The 16,811-nt window shown below is 39.9% G+C and overlaps 1 protein-coding gene across 1 annotated transcript in view; it reads left to right on the top strand.

Moving 5' to 3' along the window:
• The window catches only part of FHOD3 (formin homology 2 domain containing 3), a 377,261-nt gene that overhangs the window by 200,426 nt on the left and 160,024 nt on the right, over positions 1-16,811 (top strand). Inside the window, exon 6 of the mRNA XM_009330482.1 lies at positions 15,113-15,207. Within this exon, the coding sequence (XP_009328757.1) occupies positions 15,113-15,207 (95 nt within the window). The remainder of the gene's footprint in view (positions 1-15,112; positions 15,208-16,811) is intronic.

Genomic DNA, 16,811 nt, shown 5'->3' with positions numbered 1-16,811 from the left:
GAACTGGAAGGTTTTGTGGGGACAGGGCCGTATAGTCTGGAGAGTTTGTCTAGAGATTTATGTAGTTTGGATAAGCATTCTGGCTCTGAGCCTTTCTGTATGTTAAACTTGAAATGAGATTAAGGCAGGCGGGAAAGAATAGACTTTATTTTTTTAATGCTTGTACCAGCAATGTTGATTCTTTCTCTCACCACTTCATATTTTATTTCTTTTTGTAAAGTCACATGGGTTGGATGCATTTTAGGCAACTTATTTATGTAACCAAGTTAGAAGCTCTCTCACAAGCTGATATGCAAAAATGGAGCTCTCAGAAGTTCACACAGAGCAGTATTTTGGTGTCTCAAGACTTCCTCGGGAAGATGTAAAACAAGTTAGTAACATTTATTATGCAATGGTTGTGAAATAATTTTTTACAGGTTTAACTCAGCTATAGTACTGCAGTGTTGATTTTGTAAAGCTCTTAGATCTTTTTTATACACTAGCAAGCAGCTGTCCTTATTTAACTGATAACTACTGTTTACATTTATTTTTTCTGCTGTTTGACTGCAAAATGTGAATTACTGGCTTTAAGGCTTTTCTGTTGCTTTTGCACTTTGTGCTAACATAAATTTATTTGGATCAAGCAGTGAATCAACATGAGTATATTTCAGTTCCACTTTATTTTCTTCACCAATAAAGCAACTCATTTATGTAGTTTTTAACTTTTCCATTATTTGTACTGTATGAAAAGTGAAAGACTACCCTTCTGCCTTGAGCAATCAGAAAAGATGAGATTAGTGAAAATTAATTCCTAGTTAAAACTATGAAACAAAATTAAAAGCCCTAGAGATTGTAGTAATCATTTTGTGAAGAGCAAGGACTCTTTCCACTGAAGACAGCATACACCAACTTCATGGTTTAGTTTTATGTGGACACAAATAAATAATTTACCCCATTTTGTTTGACACCCTTTCATTTTACAAGCAGAAGTTATTCTGGATGGCAGTGATGAGCAAGGGTTAGCAATTGCTGCTTGCAGCATTCTCCCAGACGTAAGGATACCAGCCCCAAAACAAGGTGAGATGTTTGTTGAACAGATGCTTGGAATTAAAGATGCCCTTCCAGGGCAACTGGGAGGCTCTAGGAGCAGTGGCCGGGAGCAGATCAGAGGTCTGTTGTCTCTCTCCATCTCATAATCTTCCCTTGCCAGAGTTTGGTGCGAAGAGCCGCAGGATGCTATTCATTCTGTAAGGGTTCGGTAGGGCGATAAAGTTTTGGAGTTGGGTGACATTTTATCAATGCTGCTATTGAGGAAACTGGGTTAAAGAGGAGCTTGTCCCAAAAATGGAAAATAGATCAGAGAATGACAAAGCCACGCGTGATGGTTGATGGGTGGTGTTTCGTGGAATGTATGAAGTAGCTTGGGAATATCAAAACTCTTTGATCTACGAAGTGCCTCTGGGTGTATCAACTCAAATTATTGTCCATCTGAAATAACTTGCCTCTTCAAACTCCAAGTATTGTTGCAATGATAGCCTGAACTTTTTAAACCATGTCAGGTGAACCGATTTCTGACAATGTGACTTCTATTACAAACCAGAGATGGTTTGTAGATTTCTTTGTTGTTTTGCTTTAGGGTGTGTAAACAGTTAACAGGGAAATATTTATTCTGTTAAATAGCAAAAAACAGTGTGATGAATCTAGCAGTCTCATTCCACTTGGGCATAATGGTGGTTTTAAAAAAAATCCCACTCCCTTTTTTTTAAATTAAGCAAACACACCAGCTCGAAAAAAAAGGTAAAGGAGCACAATGTTTGTAAACCCAGGTTTTCCAGACACTGGAAATAAGGCTGCCAGTCCTCAAAGTTCAGGGAGGAAAAAGGGTGGTAGCGTTACTCATTTTAAGGTTCCTGACATGGAAGGGAGAGAGATTTTAACTGAACCTCTGCCATAGTATTAGTATGTAATGCACTTGCTAGGCAAGTAATTTCAATTCAGCTTGTAAGAAAGTATCATTATGTTCCCATAATAAGTTATGTTCCCATAACAAGTGTTACGTTCACTTGTGGTCCTTGTTTTCTGGGGGGGCTACCATACTGCACAGAGCTGAACCTCAACTGGGTTGCAGCTCTTCTGCGGATACTTGAAGTACTATTATATCAAAAGGTATTCTCAAAAATCAGATTGTCAGATGTCTCAGAGGTGATGTCCAGAGCTAGTGGAAGCTCCGACTTCTCTGCAGAAGAGAACAGAATTGTTTCTTTACCTCATCGTTGTGCTATGCAGAAAATGTATTCAGACCTGTGAAGCACTCAGTATATTGATGAACGTCATAGAAAGCCCTGCAGGAAATGAAATATTCTGTCTTCGCAGGAGGTTTGCACTAAAAAATTCCTAGGACCACACACTGAGAAAGTGCTTTTCAGACAGTATTTTCCAGCACTTGCTTTGAATGAGGTAGTACTCCAAAGCTCCAAAATAATGTTTCGTGAAATTGATTTTGTCGTAGTTAAGTTTGTGCACAAAATAGGCTGAATGAAGTTTTCTACAGGAATCTTAATTCTGTCATTTCTTACATTTCAAGTGCTTGAATTTTGTACGCCTGATGTTCTTTTAACTTCTTTCGAAGTACCCAGAAACTGTTAATTACCCATGGTGGATTTGTCTTGATTGTGGACTAACTATGCCATAGATGCATAGTCTTCTACGCCGGTTATGCACAGATGGTTTGGGTTCAGTCCACATCACTTACTGAAGGAGTGTTGCGCAGAAGTGTCCGTGATACTTACAGGACTGATTTGGGTCTGGAAGTAATTTAGCTGCTTCCATGCGGAGCCCGAGGTTATTGCTCACGGAGCAGACCTTGGCAACCTCGCTCCAAACTGTCTAACATGAGGAGCCGTTAAACTTCCCTGCCTCCAGATTGCCTCTGTGCTATCTTCTTCAGTGTTAGTGTAATCCAGGGATCCCAGTCCTATGTAACTCCTGCTAATGGGGTGCTCACCAATAATACAGTCATAGAAACATGCTTGCATTCATACTGAGGATTACCAATAATGCCGTGGTCACTGAATTGTAATAATATCAACAAAATGGAATAAAATCATCCAAAAATGTTTTTGGAAATAAAATGTGATTGTTCAACTGCGTTTCTCATTTACATAGTTACTGGCAAATAAGAAATGTAGACCGTCAAACTTGAATAAATCCACCGCCTTCATCTTCATGTTCAGCCAGTACATGATTGTTTCTCCCTGTCACCACACAGGTGACAACTAGTCACCAATGACAGACCTCACATTTTTAGGTCAAATGAAGCGTACACCCCCAAATATTTTTCTTTTGTTCTGACTCTATTTTACTCACTTTTTTATATGGTAAGGAAATAAAGTGAAAAGCAGAGATTCTGTAAACTGTCTTTCTGTCGATCAGGAGTTAGGATTTAATAAATTTTTGTAAATATATCTTTGCCTGAGAATTTTGAGAAGGGGGAAAAATGGGATTGGTGTGCATTCTGCTTAGCCATTCACCTATCTAAATTCAGTCAGAGAGGAGAAAAGTCTGAGCATGACACTGATGAAGATGATGACAGTATTCAAAGGAGTTCTCACTGTCACTGTGCTGAAGGGAAAAAAAAGAATAGAGGGATTAAAAGAGAATTACAGTTAATTTGGAAGGAATCTTTGCTCATTATCTGAGATGAATGAGCAGAGACACAAAACAGCATTTTCAATCAATATTTTGGAAGAGTGTGAGCTCTGTACTTAAAGGGATTTGTAATGATGTCTCTTTCCTGCACCTTTTTCTCACGGGAAGTCCACTTCAAATGGGAGGTATGAACTTGTGACTTGAGCACATTCTTTACTGTGAGATTTGAAAGGAGACTGTATAACCCTAAATTTCACATAGCAGCAGACATACTTGAAACAAAAAGAATAAAAAGCATATTTAATGAAGTGTTGTATCAGTTTGCTTTCTAGTGCTGACTTTGGCTTTGTTTAGCCAGTACTTAAAGAATAGAGCCTTTCATTAATTTGCCCTAACAAGCATAAATTCAGGAGATGAAAGTGAATTCTTTAATGGCACACACATTACTGCAGGGTGGAGTCTATCAGAAACGTTAGAGACAGGCTGTGCATGCTGAAGAGCAATAACGATCTGAAAAGTATATCAGGAATTCAGTTTCGGCATCCGTCATGGTGTAATTACAACGAAGACAATTAGAAGGATATGCGCACTGTTGTTTTTTAAGGCGGCTCAATGAATAAAAAGTGACAGATGCATTTTTTCTTAGAATCACTTGATGTTGGGATGCATCCCTCAATAGACAAAGGCACAGCAATCTTGATTCAATCAGCTTTTATTTGCAGGCTGTTTGATTTTAATCTTTTGTAGCCAGCACACTACGGTGAGAAGGCTGGGATACTGTGAGACTTCCAGTCTTGTCTTTGCTTTAAACAGGCACGCTTTCTTCTCCCACTTCGCTTAAGAACTATTTTAATTTAGTTGCTGAACTTAAAGCATAGTGAATTCTTATTTATCCTACTGATTGCTGCTCTTGAGTCAGTCCTTCCTGAGCAGGGGAGGAAATAATTGATTTTGGATAGTTTGGAATACGGGTAGACAGGAAAAACGTGTCTTTCTGTGCTCCTCTACAGTGACCTTTAAATCAGTTGGTTTCAAGGTGACAAAAGCATTGAAGAAATCTTAAGTTTATGTTGAAAAAAAAAATTTAAAAAGCAAAGTCTCTTTACCTTTTTGCCACTAACACTTCAAACACTGTTCAGGTGTCTCCAAAATGATCTTAATACTTCTGTGCTGTCTGTTCACTTGTTGCATTTTTGCCTATTGAGATGAAGAAAGCCAGTGCATCCCTTCATAGCAACTTTCAGGCTTGTCTAAAATCCTGTAGCTGTTGTCACTTTAGCAACAAGTATTGAGAAATGTTAGAAGTGATACCTACTTGAGGTGTCTTGTAGTGCTTCTTAAAATAATGTTACTTCTTCTATTGTGAGACTTTTTCATACGCGGTCCCTTATTTTGGGAGAAGAGGGAACACGGTTTGGAGTACATTGCCAGGTGAAGAAACTATGTGGGAATTAAAAAACAGCTTAATATAGAAAGAATATAGCTGGAGAAATTTACTTGTATTTTTCTCAGTGTAGCTCTGACATGGTATCCCCCAAGCACACCTTATGCTACCAGCTGGAATAAACAGTGTTTGAATTTTACTGAAAATTGGAAGGCTACCGAAGCGTCACTTTTGGCAGCACACTTTGTTGCCTACAAAGACCTCCGTGGGAGGTGATGTGAAATACTAGTGGTAGGATTACTGTTCTCAGTGACTGTCATTCATCTCTCTTTCGTTGCTTTTCTGTTCTTCAGGAATATAGTGTGTATCGTTTTGAGAAGTCCATGCTTATTGAGCGTATGCCACAATATATGAATTTTGGAGACTGGCTTTTGGCTTTTGAGTAGCAGAAGTAACTTTATAAGCCCAGTGAAATCGTTTTCGCGCTCTGGAAGTCTCCCTGCCAAAGTCTAGTTTAAGTGTATTTAGCTACCTTACCAATCGCAGTACTGTTATTTCAGGATGCTAAACTGGGCCCATGTTTACCTGCCCAGCGTACCACCTTGGAGTATGAAGTTGAGCTTAAAAAACAAGGAACTGCAGTCTTCGGAAATATTAGCACTCATGGTACCAATAACAGGTTACTATATGACAACAGAAGATCATTGATTAATGTTTGTGTTTTGCAAAGATCGTGCTGAAGTCTCTGGGGTAGAGCAATGTTTGGAGTTTCAACTGGCACAGGAATTTCTCTTTTTTTCTTTTATTCCTCTTATTATACAATAATGCTGAGAATTCTTGTGTCTCCTCTTTTTGCTTCCCCAGAATCTTCCTTTTTGTTTAGGAAAAATGTAAATATTAGGAAACGTGGCTTTTTTTTCCAAGAAAAACAGAAGGGAAAAAAAAGCAGTCAGTGAGAATCTATCATTTGTTCACTTCAAAACTGACAGGTTTACTGTTGTACTAACAAGAAATACTGTTGATGATTAAAAGTGCTCAGTATGTGAACACTTTTACCCTGCCTTATGTCCTTTTCCTGCTCTAGTGTTAATCCATTTGTTAAACAGCCCAGCTCTGTTCCCCCTGGATTCTCTTTACTTTCCACACAGGGCAGAAACCCCAAGACAGTGTGCTTTTTGTCATAAGCACTGCAAAAGTGCCTGACTGCAATCAACAAAGATCCTATTGGCATACAATAGAAAAAAAAAAAAGTTGTTCCATGTATTCTCTCAGAGTTTTCTCTGCCCCGGGTGCAAAGGCATACAGAGTCTGACAATCAAAATAAGCTGGTTTTGCTAAGATTGAATCTTGACTGCATTTTCTTCCAAACTCATATCTGACTATATGGTGTTTCCCAGTCCGAATGCTGAGTTCATTCTCAAGGCTTAGCTTTTTGGCATGTAAAGGAGATGCTGGAATTCCAAACTGATGTGCTGTATGTAATTGATAATGATTGATAAAAGACAGCTAGCACCTGTGGGACCTTTCTTTGTGCAGGGTAAATAGGTGTCTGAGGAGTTCAAGAAAGGGAGCTGCAGAAATTATCTTTTCCATTCTGCAAAGGCTGGTTTGTGTTTCCCTCTTTGTACCTTCAAAGTCAGGATTAGTATTGTTTACACAGACAGAAGGCTTACATTCATGATGATTAATGGAGAGGGAAGGGCCTTGAAATCCATCACATCTAGCACATTGCCAGACTAAATTACTCAATCGGCTCCCAAATAGAAGGGCTAAGGTATCACTTCTTAACTTGGGAGTCTCGCTAAGTTTCCTTAGTTTAATCCTAAATTTAAGGTAAATCTTCTTTTCTGGCTTCTAGCTCAGTATAGGTATTGTTTCTTGACTATGGATTAATCTTCAATTTAAATTCAGTTTAATTCATTCAAATATTATGGGAGGGACTAGATATATGATTGGAGGGAGTAAAGAAGACAGAGCCAGACTTCAGTGGTGCATAATGAAAGGACAAGAGGTAAGACATGGGCACTAGCTGAAATACAGGAAATTCAATTTAAACTTAAAAACTAAACAAAAAAACCTGTGAAGGTGGCTGAGCACTGGCACAGGTTGCCCAGAGAGGTTGTGTGGTTTCCACCCCTGGAGATACGTTCAACACCCAACTGGACGGAGTCCTGAACAACCTGTTCTGGATTTCCCTGGTTTGAGCAGGGGGTTGGACTATAGGCAGCCTCCAGAGGTGCCGTCCAACCTCATCCAACCTGTGATCCTCTGATTCGATTTTACTGCTGTTGTAACACGCTTGGATGCCTAAGCATGATAAATCCATTATAAAAAGTTTAAAATACATTTAAAGATGAGTATTCTCTGAAATCGATGTGAACTACTTTATTGGAGATGAGAAGAGACACCTAATCCTTAAAAGCAGACCTTAATTTCTGCCCTGAAACCAAACTACTTCTCTTTTGCTGCAGCATCAGTACTCAGTGCAAGAAGTCATAGCTGGGAGTTGGGTGTAAGCCCATTGGAGTTAATTCTTTAGTATTTCCATAGGTAGTGTCCTTCAGGGGCATGATGCTTTTGCAGAATGCCTCACCTCGCAAGAAAATCTCTCTGGCAATCTCACCATCGCATCCTGCTCCTTGAGAAATGAAGTTCTGTGGGCCAATGTGGAAGTCTCCTCAGAAAATCCTTTAAAACTCTAGAAATCTAAATTCTTAAGAAAAATACGTAATTTCATAGACACGTTGGAACAACATTACTCAGTGTTCCAGCCTATATTGATTCAGTTAAGAAGCAGCTGCCTTAATTCAGCTCTGTATATGCATACGTTATAACATGTCATCTTAATTCAGGGCTACCACACATTCTCTTTTTCCACAGGAGTTTTGCTTCATGAAGCACTGAGTATGAATGGTTATCTTTTACAATCATCTAGTTAACCTTTTATTTTCTTTTTTCTTTTGTCTTTTTCCTTTCTCCCGTCTTCCTTTCTTCCTTAATTCTTTCTTTCCTTTTTTTCCTTCTTTCCTTTTTTTCATACTTTCATGCTTTTAGTCAGCTTGCAAAATAGTGGTCTACTGCTGGAGAAGACTTGCTCGCTTATTAATGTTACTTTAATTACATATTTCTTTTTAATGAGGAAATGTTTTTACTTTTTGCTGTATAAGCTTTACCCAACTTATTGTACATTGGTAAGTGTTATTAATTTTGTAAAGCATGCTGGAATATAGTGTATTTGAAATGTGAGGGCTGCACCGTAAAATAATGATTAAAACAATTATGACTAATCGTGCAAAGCTTTTATAATGCATATACATAAGCCAGATTTCAGTTCATATAAAAAGGCATTCAGCAGGTTAACTGCTGACAGTCAAGTGAGAGTCTTCTTTCTTTGCAATCAGGTAAATTGTAAGAAATATCACAAGAAATGTTGGAAGAGGTGCAATTCTGATGTGCTCCTTTTGCTTTGGTGGGGCTTGTGCACTGCCACAGGTGTGCGTGGTATATGTAAAGGACCAGCTTTTGCTGAAACACTTGAGCTGATTAAAGCTGCCTTATGCCCTTTGACCTTGCCGCGTGCTGTTTTTTAAAGAGAGAAACACAAGAGGAAAAGGGTGGCAGAGGAAACGTGAAGAGGAGAAAATTCCTCTGTAAGAGGTTTCTACGGTCCTGGACTTGCCGTGTGTTGGCCATCTCTTGGGGAAGGGCTGCGCTTCTCTTCATTTGAACCTTGGGGACACTGAGAGCCATTGGGAAGTAGGCTTTAGGGAGAGGAGAAGTGTGTGTGTGTGAGGTTGAAATGGTAACTAGAGCCTTTCTAGTTACGGAGCCTCAGAATAGAGAGTTATGGAGGCACTGACTATGCAGGTACCGTTCCCTAAAAAGAGAGAAGGAGGGGGAGAACCTGCTACTCCCCCCCCCAAACCACAGTCACAACCTGCTTTCAAAGTGAATAATTAGGCTTGTTATTGCTCTGTGGTCCCTACGCCTGCTTTATTGCTGAAGTGTTATCCACAGTCAGGTTCTGAGGACCAAAAATGTTTGTCTATGTTCTTTGTGGATCACTTCTGAGTACCTGCAGCACAAATGACTGTAAATGTCATTGAGGCTTCAAAACTTTGAGACGTTTTCCCAGGCTCTTGGTCGATTGAAGCTCTGCTCCGAGTCCAGAGCTGGCAGCCTATTCCCCTTCATTTTCATGTAGTAATCGGCAATGAAAGAGCATTTCTTTGCTAACTGTCCCTGGGGTTCCCCAAAACTAAGGTTATTGTTACAGACAGACAATTAGGTAGAACGGAATAATAATAATAACACGGATCTAAAGGTCTCTCCATTGTGCCAGGAATGTCAGAGTTATAAATTTCCTCCAGTATTTCCTGTGGGCTTTTGTGGACGGTGGAAACTATTGCTAGGCTGTGCCATTTAAGAACATAGGGTAGAGTATGGAGTTTTAACAGACTGATTAGAATACTAAGTGTCAAAATACACGTGCTGTGTCTTTAGAATTAAAATAACGGCAAAGGCACGTTTTTATCCGCCAAGTAAAGAAAGAGAAAGGATTGACTCGATGATCCTTATGGGTCCCTTCCAACTCAACATATTCTATGATTCTATGATTTTTGTTTCTTGGTGGGCTTAACCTTTATTTTTAAATAAGGTATGCTTTTAAGGGCAAGCAAGCTACAGTATGCTGCTGTTGTACCCGCTCGGTTGTAACCACAGCCAGCAATGTGCACTGCAGGGCCCGAGCGTGCTGCAGAAAGCTGTATTGATTGCACAGAGTGGCGTGTCCAGCCCTCCTGTTTTGTTTGGCTTTGCCCAGGGGTGACCTCTGGACAGCAGCTTCCCTTGAGCCTGTAATCCAGGGAAAAATTCTGGTTGTCACTTTTGTCACTCATTTTCAGTATTAAAAACAGATGAGTTTTATTGTATCTTTGTATATTTTGCCACTAAAGTAGATGGGGGGGTCAAAAAGGAAGATTAAGTTTAATCTATAAACCCTTCTGCATAAATCTTAACTTGGAATAATACTTTCGGTCTGAAACTAGCATGCAGAAATTTCCATATATTTTTGAGCTACTAAAACACTGTGTAAGACTAAAAGCTAGACTTTGGTGTCAGCTAGCATAGAAACTTCAGATTTACTTTAGCAACACAATATATTTACTGTCTTTGCAGTTTCAGCTTATAACTTTAATTCTATGATGTGGTTTTTTGTGAGAAAGTTCAGTTCTTGGTTAATACAGTTAATACAAGTTCAGTACATGGTTAATATGGGAGTTTTGAAAATTAATTTCTTAGCATGTTTCAGCCATGATGTGTGTGATAATGGAAAGAACAAATGAACAGGGGATTGAAAAAAGTATTAAGCAAAGAGTTGGGATTTAAAGAAACTTTGATAAGAAATAAAATATTCATGCATTTGTGGCCAGGAATAAGATTGCTTTTATCTTCCTAGGTGACATTACAGGTATCTTTGACAGGAGTAAAGAAGTGGGAATAGGTGTATAAACAGCAGATTTTGCACTGAAGCTAAGAGCAACCATACCAACAGTAACAGCGGGGAAGGAAAAAGAAAAATCCTAAAAATTTTAGCTGGTTCTAGCCCTGTGTAATGAGCGTGAGTCATAAGGTTTGGCACAGTGCTGCTTTGTAAGATCATTTTCAGAAGCAGTGGAGAAGCCAGGTCATCTCTTTTACCTGATGTCACCTCTTAGAAGCAAGGAGCTCTGTTGCGATTTTGTTAATTTTCAAGTAGCTGGGTGGTACAAAAGTTGTATTTAATAATGATTTCTCATCAGGGAAAATACTATCCAGTATCAGTGGACATTATGGAGACGATAAGCTCTTCCCTGAGGGTGCGTGTGCAAGCATCCTCTGTGGGAATGTGCTACAAGCAAAAGTAGAAGCTCCCGACATCCATCTGATGGATGATCTGAGCTGAGATTTTGTGTTCAGGGCAATCTCACTTCACAGCTGAGCTCTTGCTTCTCTCCAGGGAAGAAACACAGAGAAAGAAATTTTGAGGTAGTTTTTTTTTTTTCTTCAGAATAATCATCTGGTGCTTCATAATAGAATAATAGATAACTGCATTATCTCCCTCCTGGGATCCCTCACTAGGCAGATAGTGAAATTTTGTTCTTGATGAGGACGTTTACTTTGATGGAGTATGCCTTTTCAGTGCCCAAGATAGCATACGTAAGCTAGTAATCTGTTTCCTAATGGAATGAAAGCAATCGCACAGACCCTTAATTTCTCATTAAATCACGATGATAAGATTTTAACTAGCAATGAGGAAGATACTTTTAGCAGCCGGTTCTTCCTCATTCCTTTCATCACAGTTCTGTATGTCATTCACGCTCGCCCGTTGTTGTATAGAGCATGTCGCGTGCACCACGGCTGCTGGTTATGAAGTGCCTGATGAACTCGGGCCAGAAGCTTCCCTGGGAGCTGAAGCCTGCTGCGATGGGGTCTGGCTTTGGCCCGCTTCACCCCGTACATTTGCTTACTGTGATGGAAACAAATGCAATCATAAGATGCAACCCTGCCATTTCTCTTGACGTGATAAATGGGGGTTTGACTCACAGGAAACAGTAAGAAAATAGGGTTTCTGCTCATTCAGTGCTGCTGTTTTCTCTAAGTTAGTCTTGTGGTAAAATATGAAGCAGATAGGGCAGATTAGAGAAGCAAGTGTGTGGGCAGGACACTCTGGGTGGGAAAAATAGACTTTTAATTAAAGTGATGTTCATCGTGATGATGTTTTGTGCTAGAGTTTTTCCCCTTTGGTCCTGTTAACTTTATACAGGAAAGATCCCAGGAGAGTACCAGTGCCAATACTGGCAAGTTTTTAGAGGCTTGCTTAAACCTCTTATTTCACAGAAATCTATGAAGTTTCTGGCTGGTCTGTCCTTTTCTAGCCTAAGCCTTTCCTAAGAAATCCAGCAATTTTCCACTTGAAAATAGCTATGGGTAAAGTCACACACTACTTTCACATAAGATTAAGGGTTTGACAAGGGTAGTGGGAACAAAGAAATTCCAAATTAAGTCTGCTCTGTATTTAAACTCCCCTCTCCCAGCCCCCTGTTGCACAATAGCAAGCTTTCCTAATGCAAGTAGGTTGTTGATATACTTCCAAAAAGAATTCCAGTTAGCTGAGAGATGGGATTAAATGGATTAGATAGCCTCCTTGTTTTTCAGTGGAAAAAAAAGGAGTTCGGTTGAAGGCACGTACAAACGCGAACTTAAATGATTTTGGACTAGATTGGCCTTCTGAACAACCTCAGATTGCCTTGCAAATTAAATGCATGCCCTTTCTGGGTGAGGACCTGCGTGTTGCTGGTGGGTGCGTGTGCATGCAGACATGCATGTGGGGGGCAGTGGGCGCATGGAGTTTGCACTGTAGCTGCAGCCATTTCAGCAAACTGCAATCATGGGCCGGGAGGTAGGCTATCAGTTGGGTAGAAAAGCTGTAAAGCACATAAAACAGTGCAGAGTTCTCTGTAGCCAGTCTGTCTCCTTCTGGTGGAAAACTGGTGTGCCCCACTCAGCCAGACCTGAGCCCCAGGAGAGCCCAAGAACCTCCAGCCCACCAGCCTGCTCCTCCACTAGCGTTTTTGTGGTATCTTCCATTTTGCTATCGTGCTGTGTGGTTGCTAGGTGTAACCTTTTCTTCTTCATGGTATACATTCTCCTTTCTTTAACTTTTCTCGTGGACGTCTTTTCCTAAGAATTTATAAGGCATCGGCTTTGTACAAAGTACATCCAGATTCTCCCTAACTTACTCTTCCTCATAATGAAAGCTGATATCTCCTCAACCTTGCCTATCATGTCTTGCTTTCATTTTTCTGACCCCTGAAGACAGCAAATAGCAATATGAAGCTCCACATCAGCAGCTAATAATTCCATGTGTGGCAGATAATTCCTGGAGTCACGACTTTTATGTGGACAGCATGACTCCATAGCAAACCTGTCTTTCATCTTGGCCATTTCATGGTGTTCTTTCTAAGTCTTTGTGCTGTGAAACTTACTGGCCACTTGTTCAAGTGGCAGCAGTAGTGTTTTTTTCATGTGTTACTAATTTTTCACCTATATCCAAAAGACCCATTCTGTTGCTGGAAAGATACAAATAGTATCATATACTTGGGATAGCACTGATAATGACAAAAAAAAAAGGTGGTTGGGAGGGTTTGGGGGGCAAGGTTAGTGGTAGCAGATGAAAATTGTCAGGAATTACTTACGCATCCAGTCTAACTGGTCTTAAGTATAAGCAGTGGAGTAATTTGGTATTGTGTGCATGTTTTCCCTTTAAAAGCAGACTTCTTGCTGTCTTTGATTTCTATATTAATTTGGAAAGCATGTGCCAAGAGTAAAATTTGTTTCACATTTGTTTCAAATTCAAATCAAATCCCTTCACCCCCAACCAAAGAATTTGCAAGAAAAAAAAAAGGGGGTTGGTGACTTTATCATGACTGGATCTCATCCTGATCAAGGGCCAAATCTTTTTAGCACTGAAAGGAAGTAAAAACAAGAATTAAGAACTTTGATTACCACTGGGATAGCAGTGTTCTCTTTCCTCTACCTGCAAGGAAATGCTACAAAGCAGCCATTTATTCAGTCAGTACAAGTCTTATCTCTCTTCTCTGACTGGCTTACATCTTTTATTTTACCTTAACACTTGGGCCTGTGTCCCTCCCACCTAATGTTATTCACCTGAGATGCGTGTCTTCAGAGGGTGGTGAATGATTGCTTCCTGGAGAGGAGGAGCAGAGAGAGATGGGCATACCCCAGCGGCAATGCAACCTGCTTAAGATACGAGTTATCTCCTTGCCGTAGCCCTCTTGCTCGCTTTTTCTCCGTCTTCGTTGACCGTGTAGGGTGACTTTGCTTCTAGCTTGGTGTAACAGATTAGATAAGGAATATAAGTACCTAAAATTAGTACCTCGTGTTTTTTTAACTGGAAGTTGACCAACTAGACCAAGGAAGAAGGAAGAGACAATGTAAAAATGAAAGTTAGCTGCTTGCCTAACATTCATGTCTTTACTGCCCTCAAGAAAAACGATGCTGCACTGTGCACAACCTATGCAAAAGTTAGCAAACATTTGGAATGTGTTTGGAAGATTAATAACTTCATAATTTTCCTCACCCTGTGTTTTTTTCCCTTTTTTCCTTCCATAAAGCGGTGTACCGGGGGCTCATCAGGTTGTGCATTAGATAATTGAGTTGTTACGCCAACAGGCTGTGCTGAAAGGTGTTACATCAGTGATTTCTTTTTCATCCCACTGTGCTTTGATCTCCTGCTATAAAGCAGAAGATAACAGTGGAAACTTTTGAAGATGATAGATGAATTTTGCTAATCCACTTTTCATAATCCTTATGAAAAATGTCTGTCCTTATCAGTCAGAAAAGATTTAATAGTTGTTGTCCCTAGAACGTCTCATACTATCAGGATTGCAAACTATGGAATTACTGTTATGAAATATTTTACTAGCATGTTTTGAAATGTTGTTGTAAATGCTTTAGAATAAATGAATAAAGATGCTTCTTTATTAACCATGCTTTGTTATATTTTCTCACTAAAATGCAAAACTCATTTCAAGAGAGCACTGTGCAATGATGAATATTTGCTGTCTTTATTGGTGTTAATTGCCCTGCTTTAATTTCATATTATTGGAATTCACTGAAACAGCAACTTAATCCAAATATACTAATTCCAAACATTATATGGTGCTGAAACAAATGGTAAAAGTCTTGGCTCACAAGATGCAAAGCATTGTAGCTGATGGAACTGTTGCGACAGTAAGCAGTGTGTAGAATACTGTTTGCAGATTTTTGGGCAATAAAATGTGGCATCTTCTAGGAAGGAACAAGTGCCTGTGCTTGTCCCTGGATGAAATTCACACCTATGTCATCCAGATGAAGTCAGTAAAGTTACTGCAGTTGCCCAGGATTTTATCCAGCACAATCTTGCCCAATAGATCTTTCGTTAGTTGAGCTCCCTGCGTCTCTGGAAAACCCTGCTTACAGAAAATTGCCAGTAATGCTTAGGATTATAAAAAGTGTTCACCAGGTCTGATTATATTTTATCTCTTTTCTTTACAATAGCTTTGGGCCAGATTATGCTCTATGTTGATGGCATGAATGGAGTAATAAATCATAATGAAACCATCCAATGGCTGTACACACTTATTGGGTCAAAGGTAAGACATTCTCCAACATTCTTGTTTTATATGTTTTTGGTGTTCTTTAAATACATTTTATTTGTATTACGAATGCATTTAGCGTATAAACAGACTGCGTGTTAGGTTCTAAATGAGTACATAACACTCTGCATGGAAACCAGGGCACACTGAGCTGTTATTTCTTTTCTACTGTTTTTATATTCTTTTGTGCTGTTGGCATATACTCTGCTCTTAAAAGCAAAGATACCAAAGATGCCTTTGTTACTGTCTGTGCTGCTATTGCAGTTGAGCATGGAGAATATTTTTTAGTCATGCAGTTGCAGTTCCCAAGACATTCTTTGGAACCACTTTTTTGGGGTGTTTTGTTCTGCTGTTCCATTCTATGAATGCAAATCCTTTTCTGTAGTTTCACCATTCTACACTGCTGAACTTGGCTGAGCACTGGGGGAGGTGTGACTTCCTTCTGACTTCAGAGTGACTTCCTTCTTAGAATAAAACAGAATAGTTCAGTTGGAAGGGACCTACAATGATCATCTAGTCCAACTGCCTGACCAATTCAGGGCTGACCAAAAGTTCAAGCATGTTATTAAGGGCATAGTCCAAATGCCTCTTAAACGCTGACAGGCTTGGGCATTGACTACCTCTAGGAAGCCTGTTCCAGTGTTTGACAACTCTTTCTGTAAAGAAATGCTTCCTAGTGTCAAGTCTTCTTGTGCTTGAAGAACACTAGAAGACAAAGTCTAGTACCTGCCTACCGGGGGTTCTTTGTTGGTCCCTACATACAAGGAGGCAAAAGCTGAATGCCAGAATATATGCCGCTTGGGTTGGTCGTCTCCCGTGGAATAGTGATTTATATAGTGCATAACCCACTTTTAAGGCCATCTTTGCTGGAAGCTGAAAAGGAAGCAGAACACAGATTCTGCTGGCGTGCCATCCTGAAAGGCCGTAGGGTCGGTAAGGCCACAAATACACCGTTCTCCAGTCTATTGGCTGTCCAACTTTAGGAAGTTTATTAAGGCCTGCAAGGACTGCTGCTGCTTTTGCCGTGTAGACCTGCTTGGGATAGATCTGTATGACACAACAGCTGGAACAGGGCATGTGAGCTATTGTTAACAACTTTAAAGTTGCCGTAATTGGTGGAGTTGAATCCATAGTTAGAATTACTAAGAAATTTCCAGGAACTTTTCCTCAAGTGGCTGAGTCACAGAAAGTTGCTGTTGGATACTGTAGTGGCATAGAGATGCTGCTGCTCTCCCTCTTTCCCCTGATAGCTTTCATAACACAAGGAGAAAAAGAGCTCAGCGTCCCTGGGGCCTTTTTTAACCACTACAGATTTTTTCTACAATGTGCAAACTTCACTGCTGCAGCAGATTATCAAGTCAAAGAACAGTTGCTGCAGTACTGAAAGAACGGATTCATCCTGGGTTGACGTACCTATATTGATAGATACTTAAAAGTAAGATAATTATGGTTATCAAATCTCAGGTTTGCAGGGCGTGGTTCATGATTGGGAGAAATGAGGAGAAAATTCCCTCATGTAAAACATTCCACTGTTGGCTGGGCATTACGCTGGGCAGTTTTCCCTCTTGAAACAGGGAATGTTAGCCACAGTTGGAAAAGGG

Source organism: Pygoscelis adeliae, unplaced genomic scaffold, assembly GCF_000699105.1.
Source record: "Pygoscelis adeliae isolate BGI_AS28 unplaced genomic scaffold, ASM69910v1 Scaffold78, whole genome shotgun sequence".
Lineage (NCBI taxonomy): Eukaryota > Metazoa > Chordata > Aves > Sphenisciformes > Spheniscidae > Pygoscelis > Pygoscelis adeliae.
The sequence above is the reverse complement of the archived record's forward strand: the minus strand, read 5'-3'. Positions and strand labels throughout refer to the sequence as shown.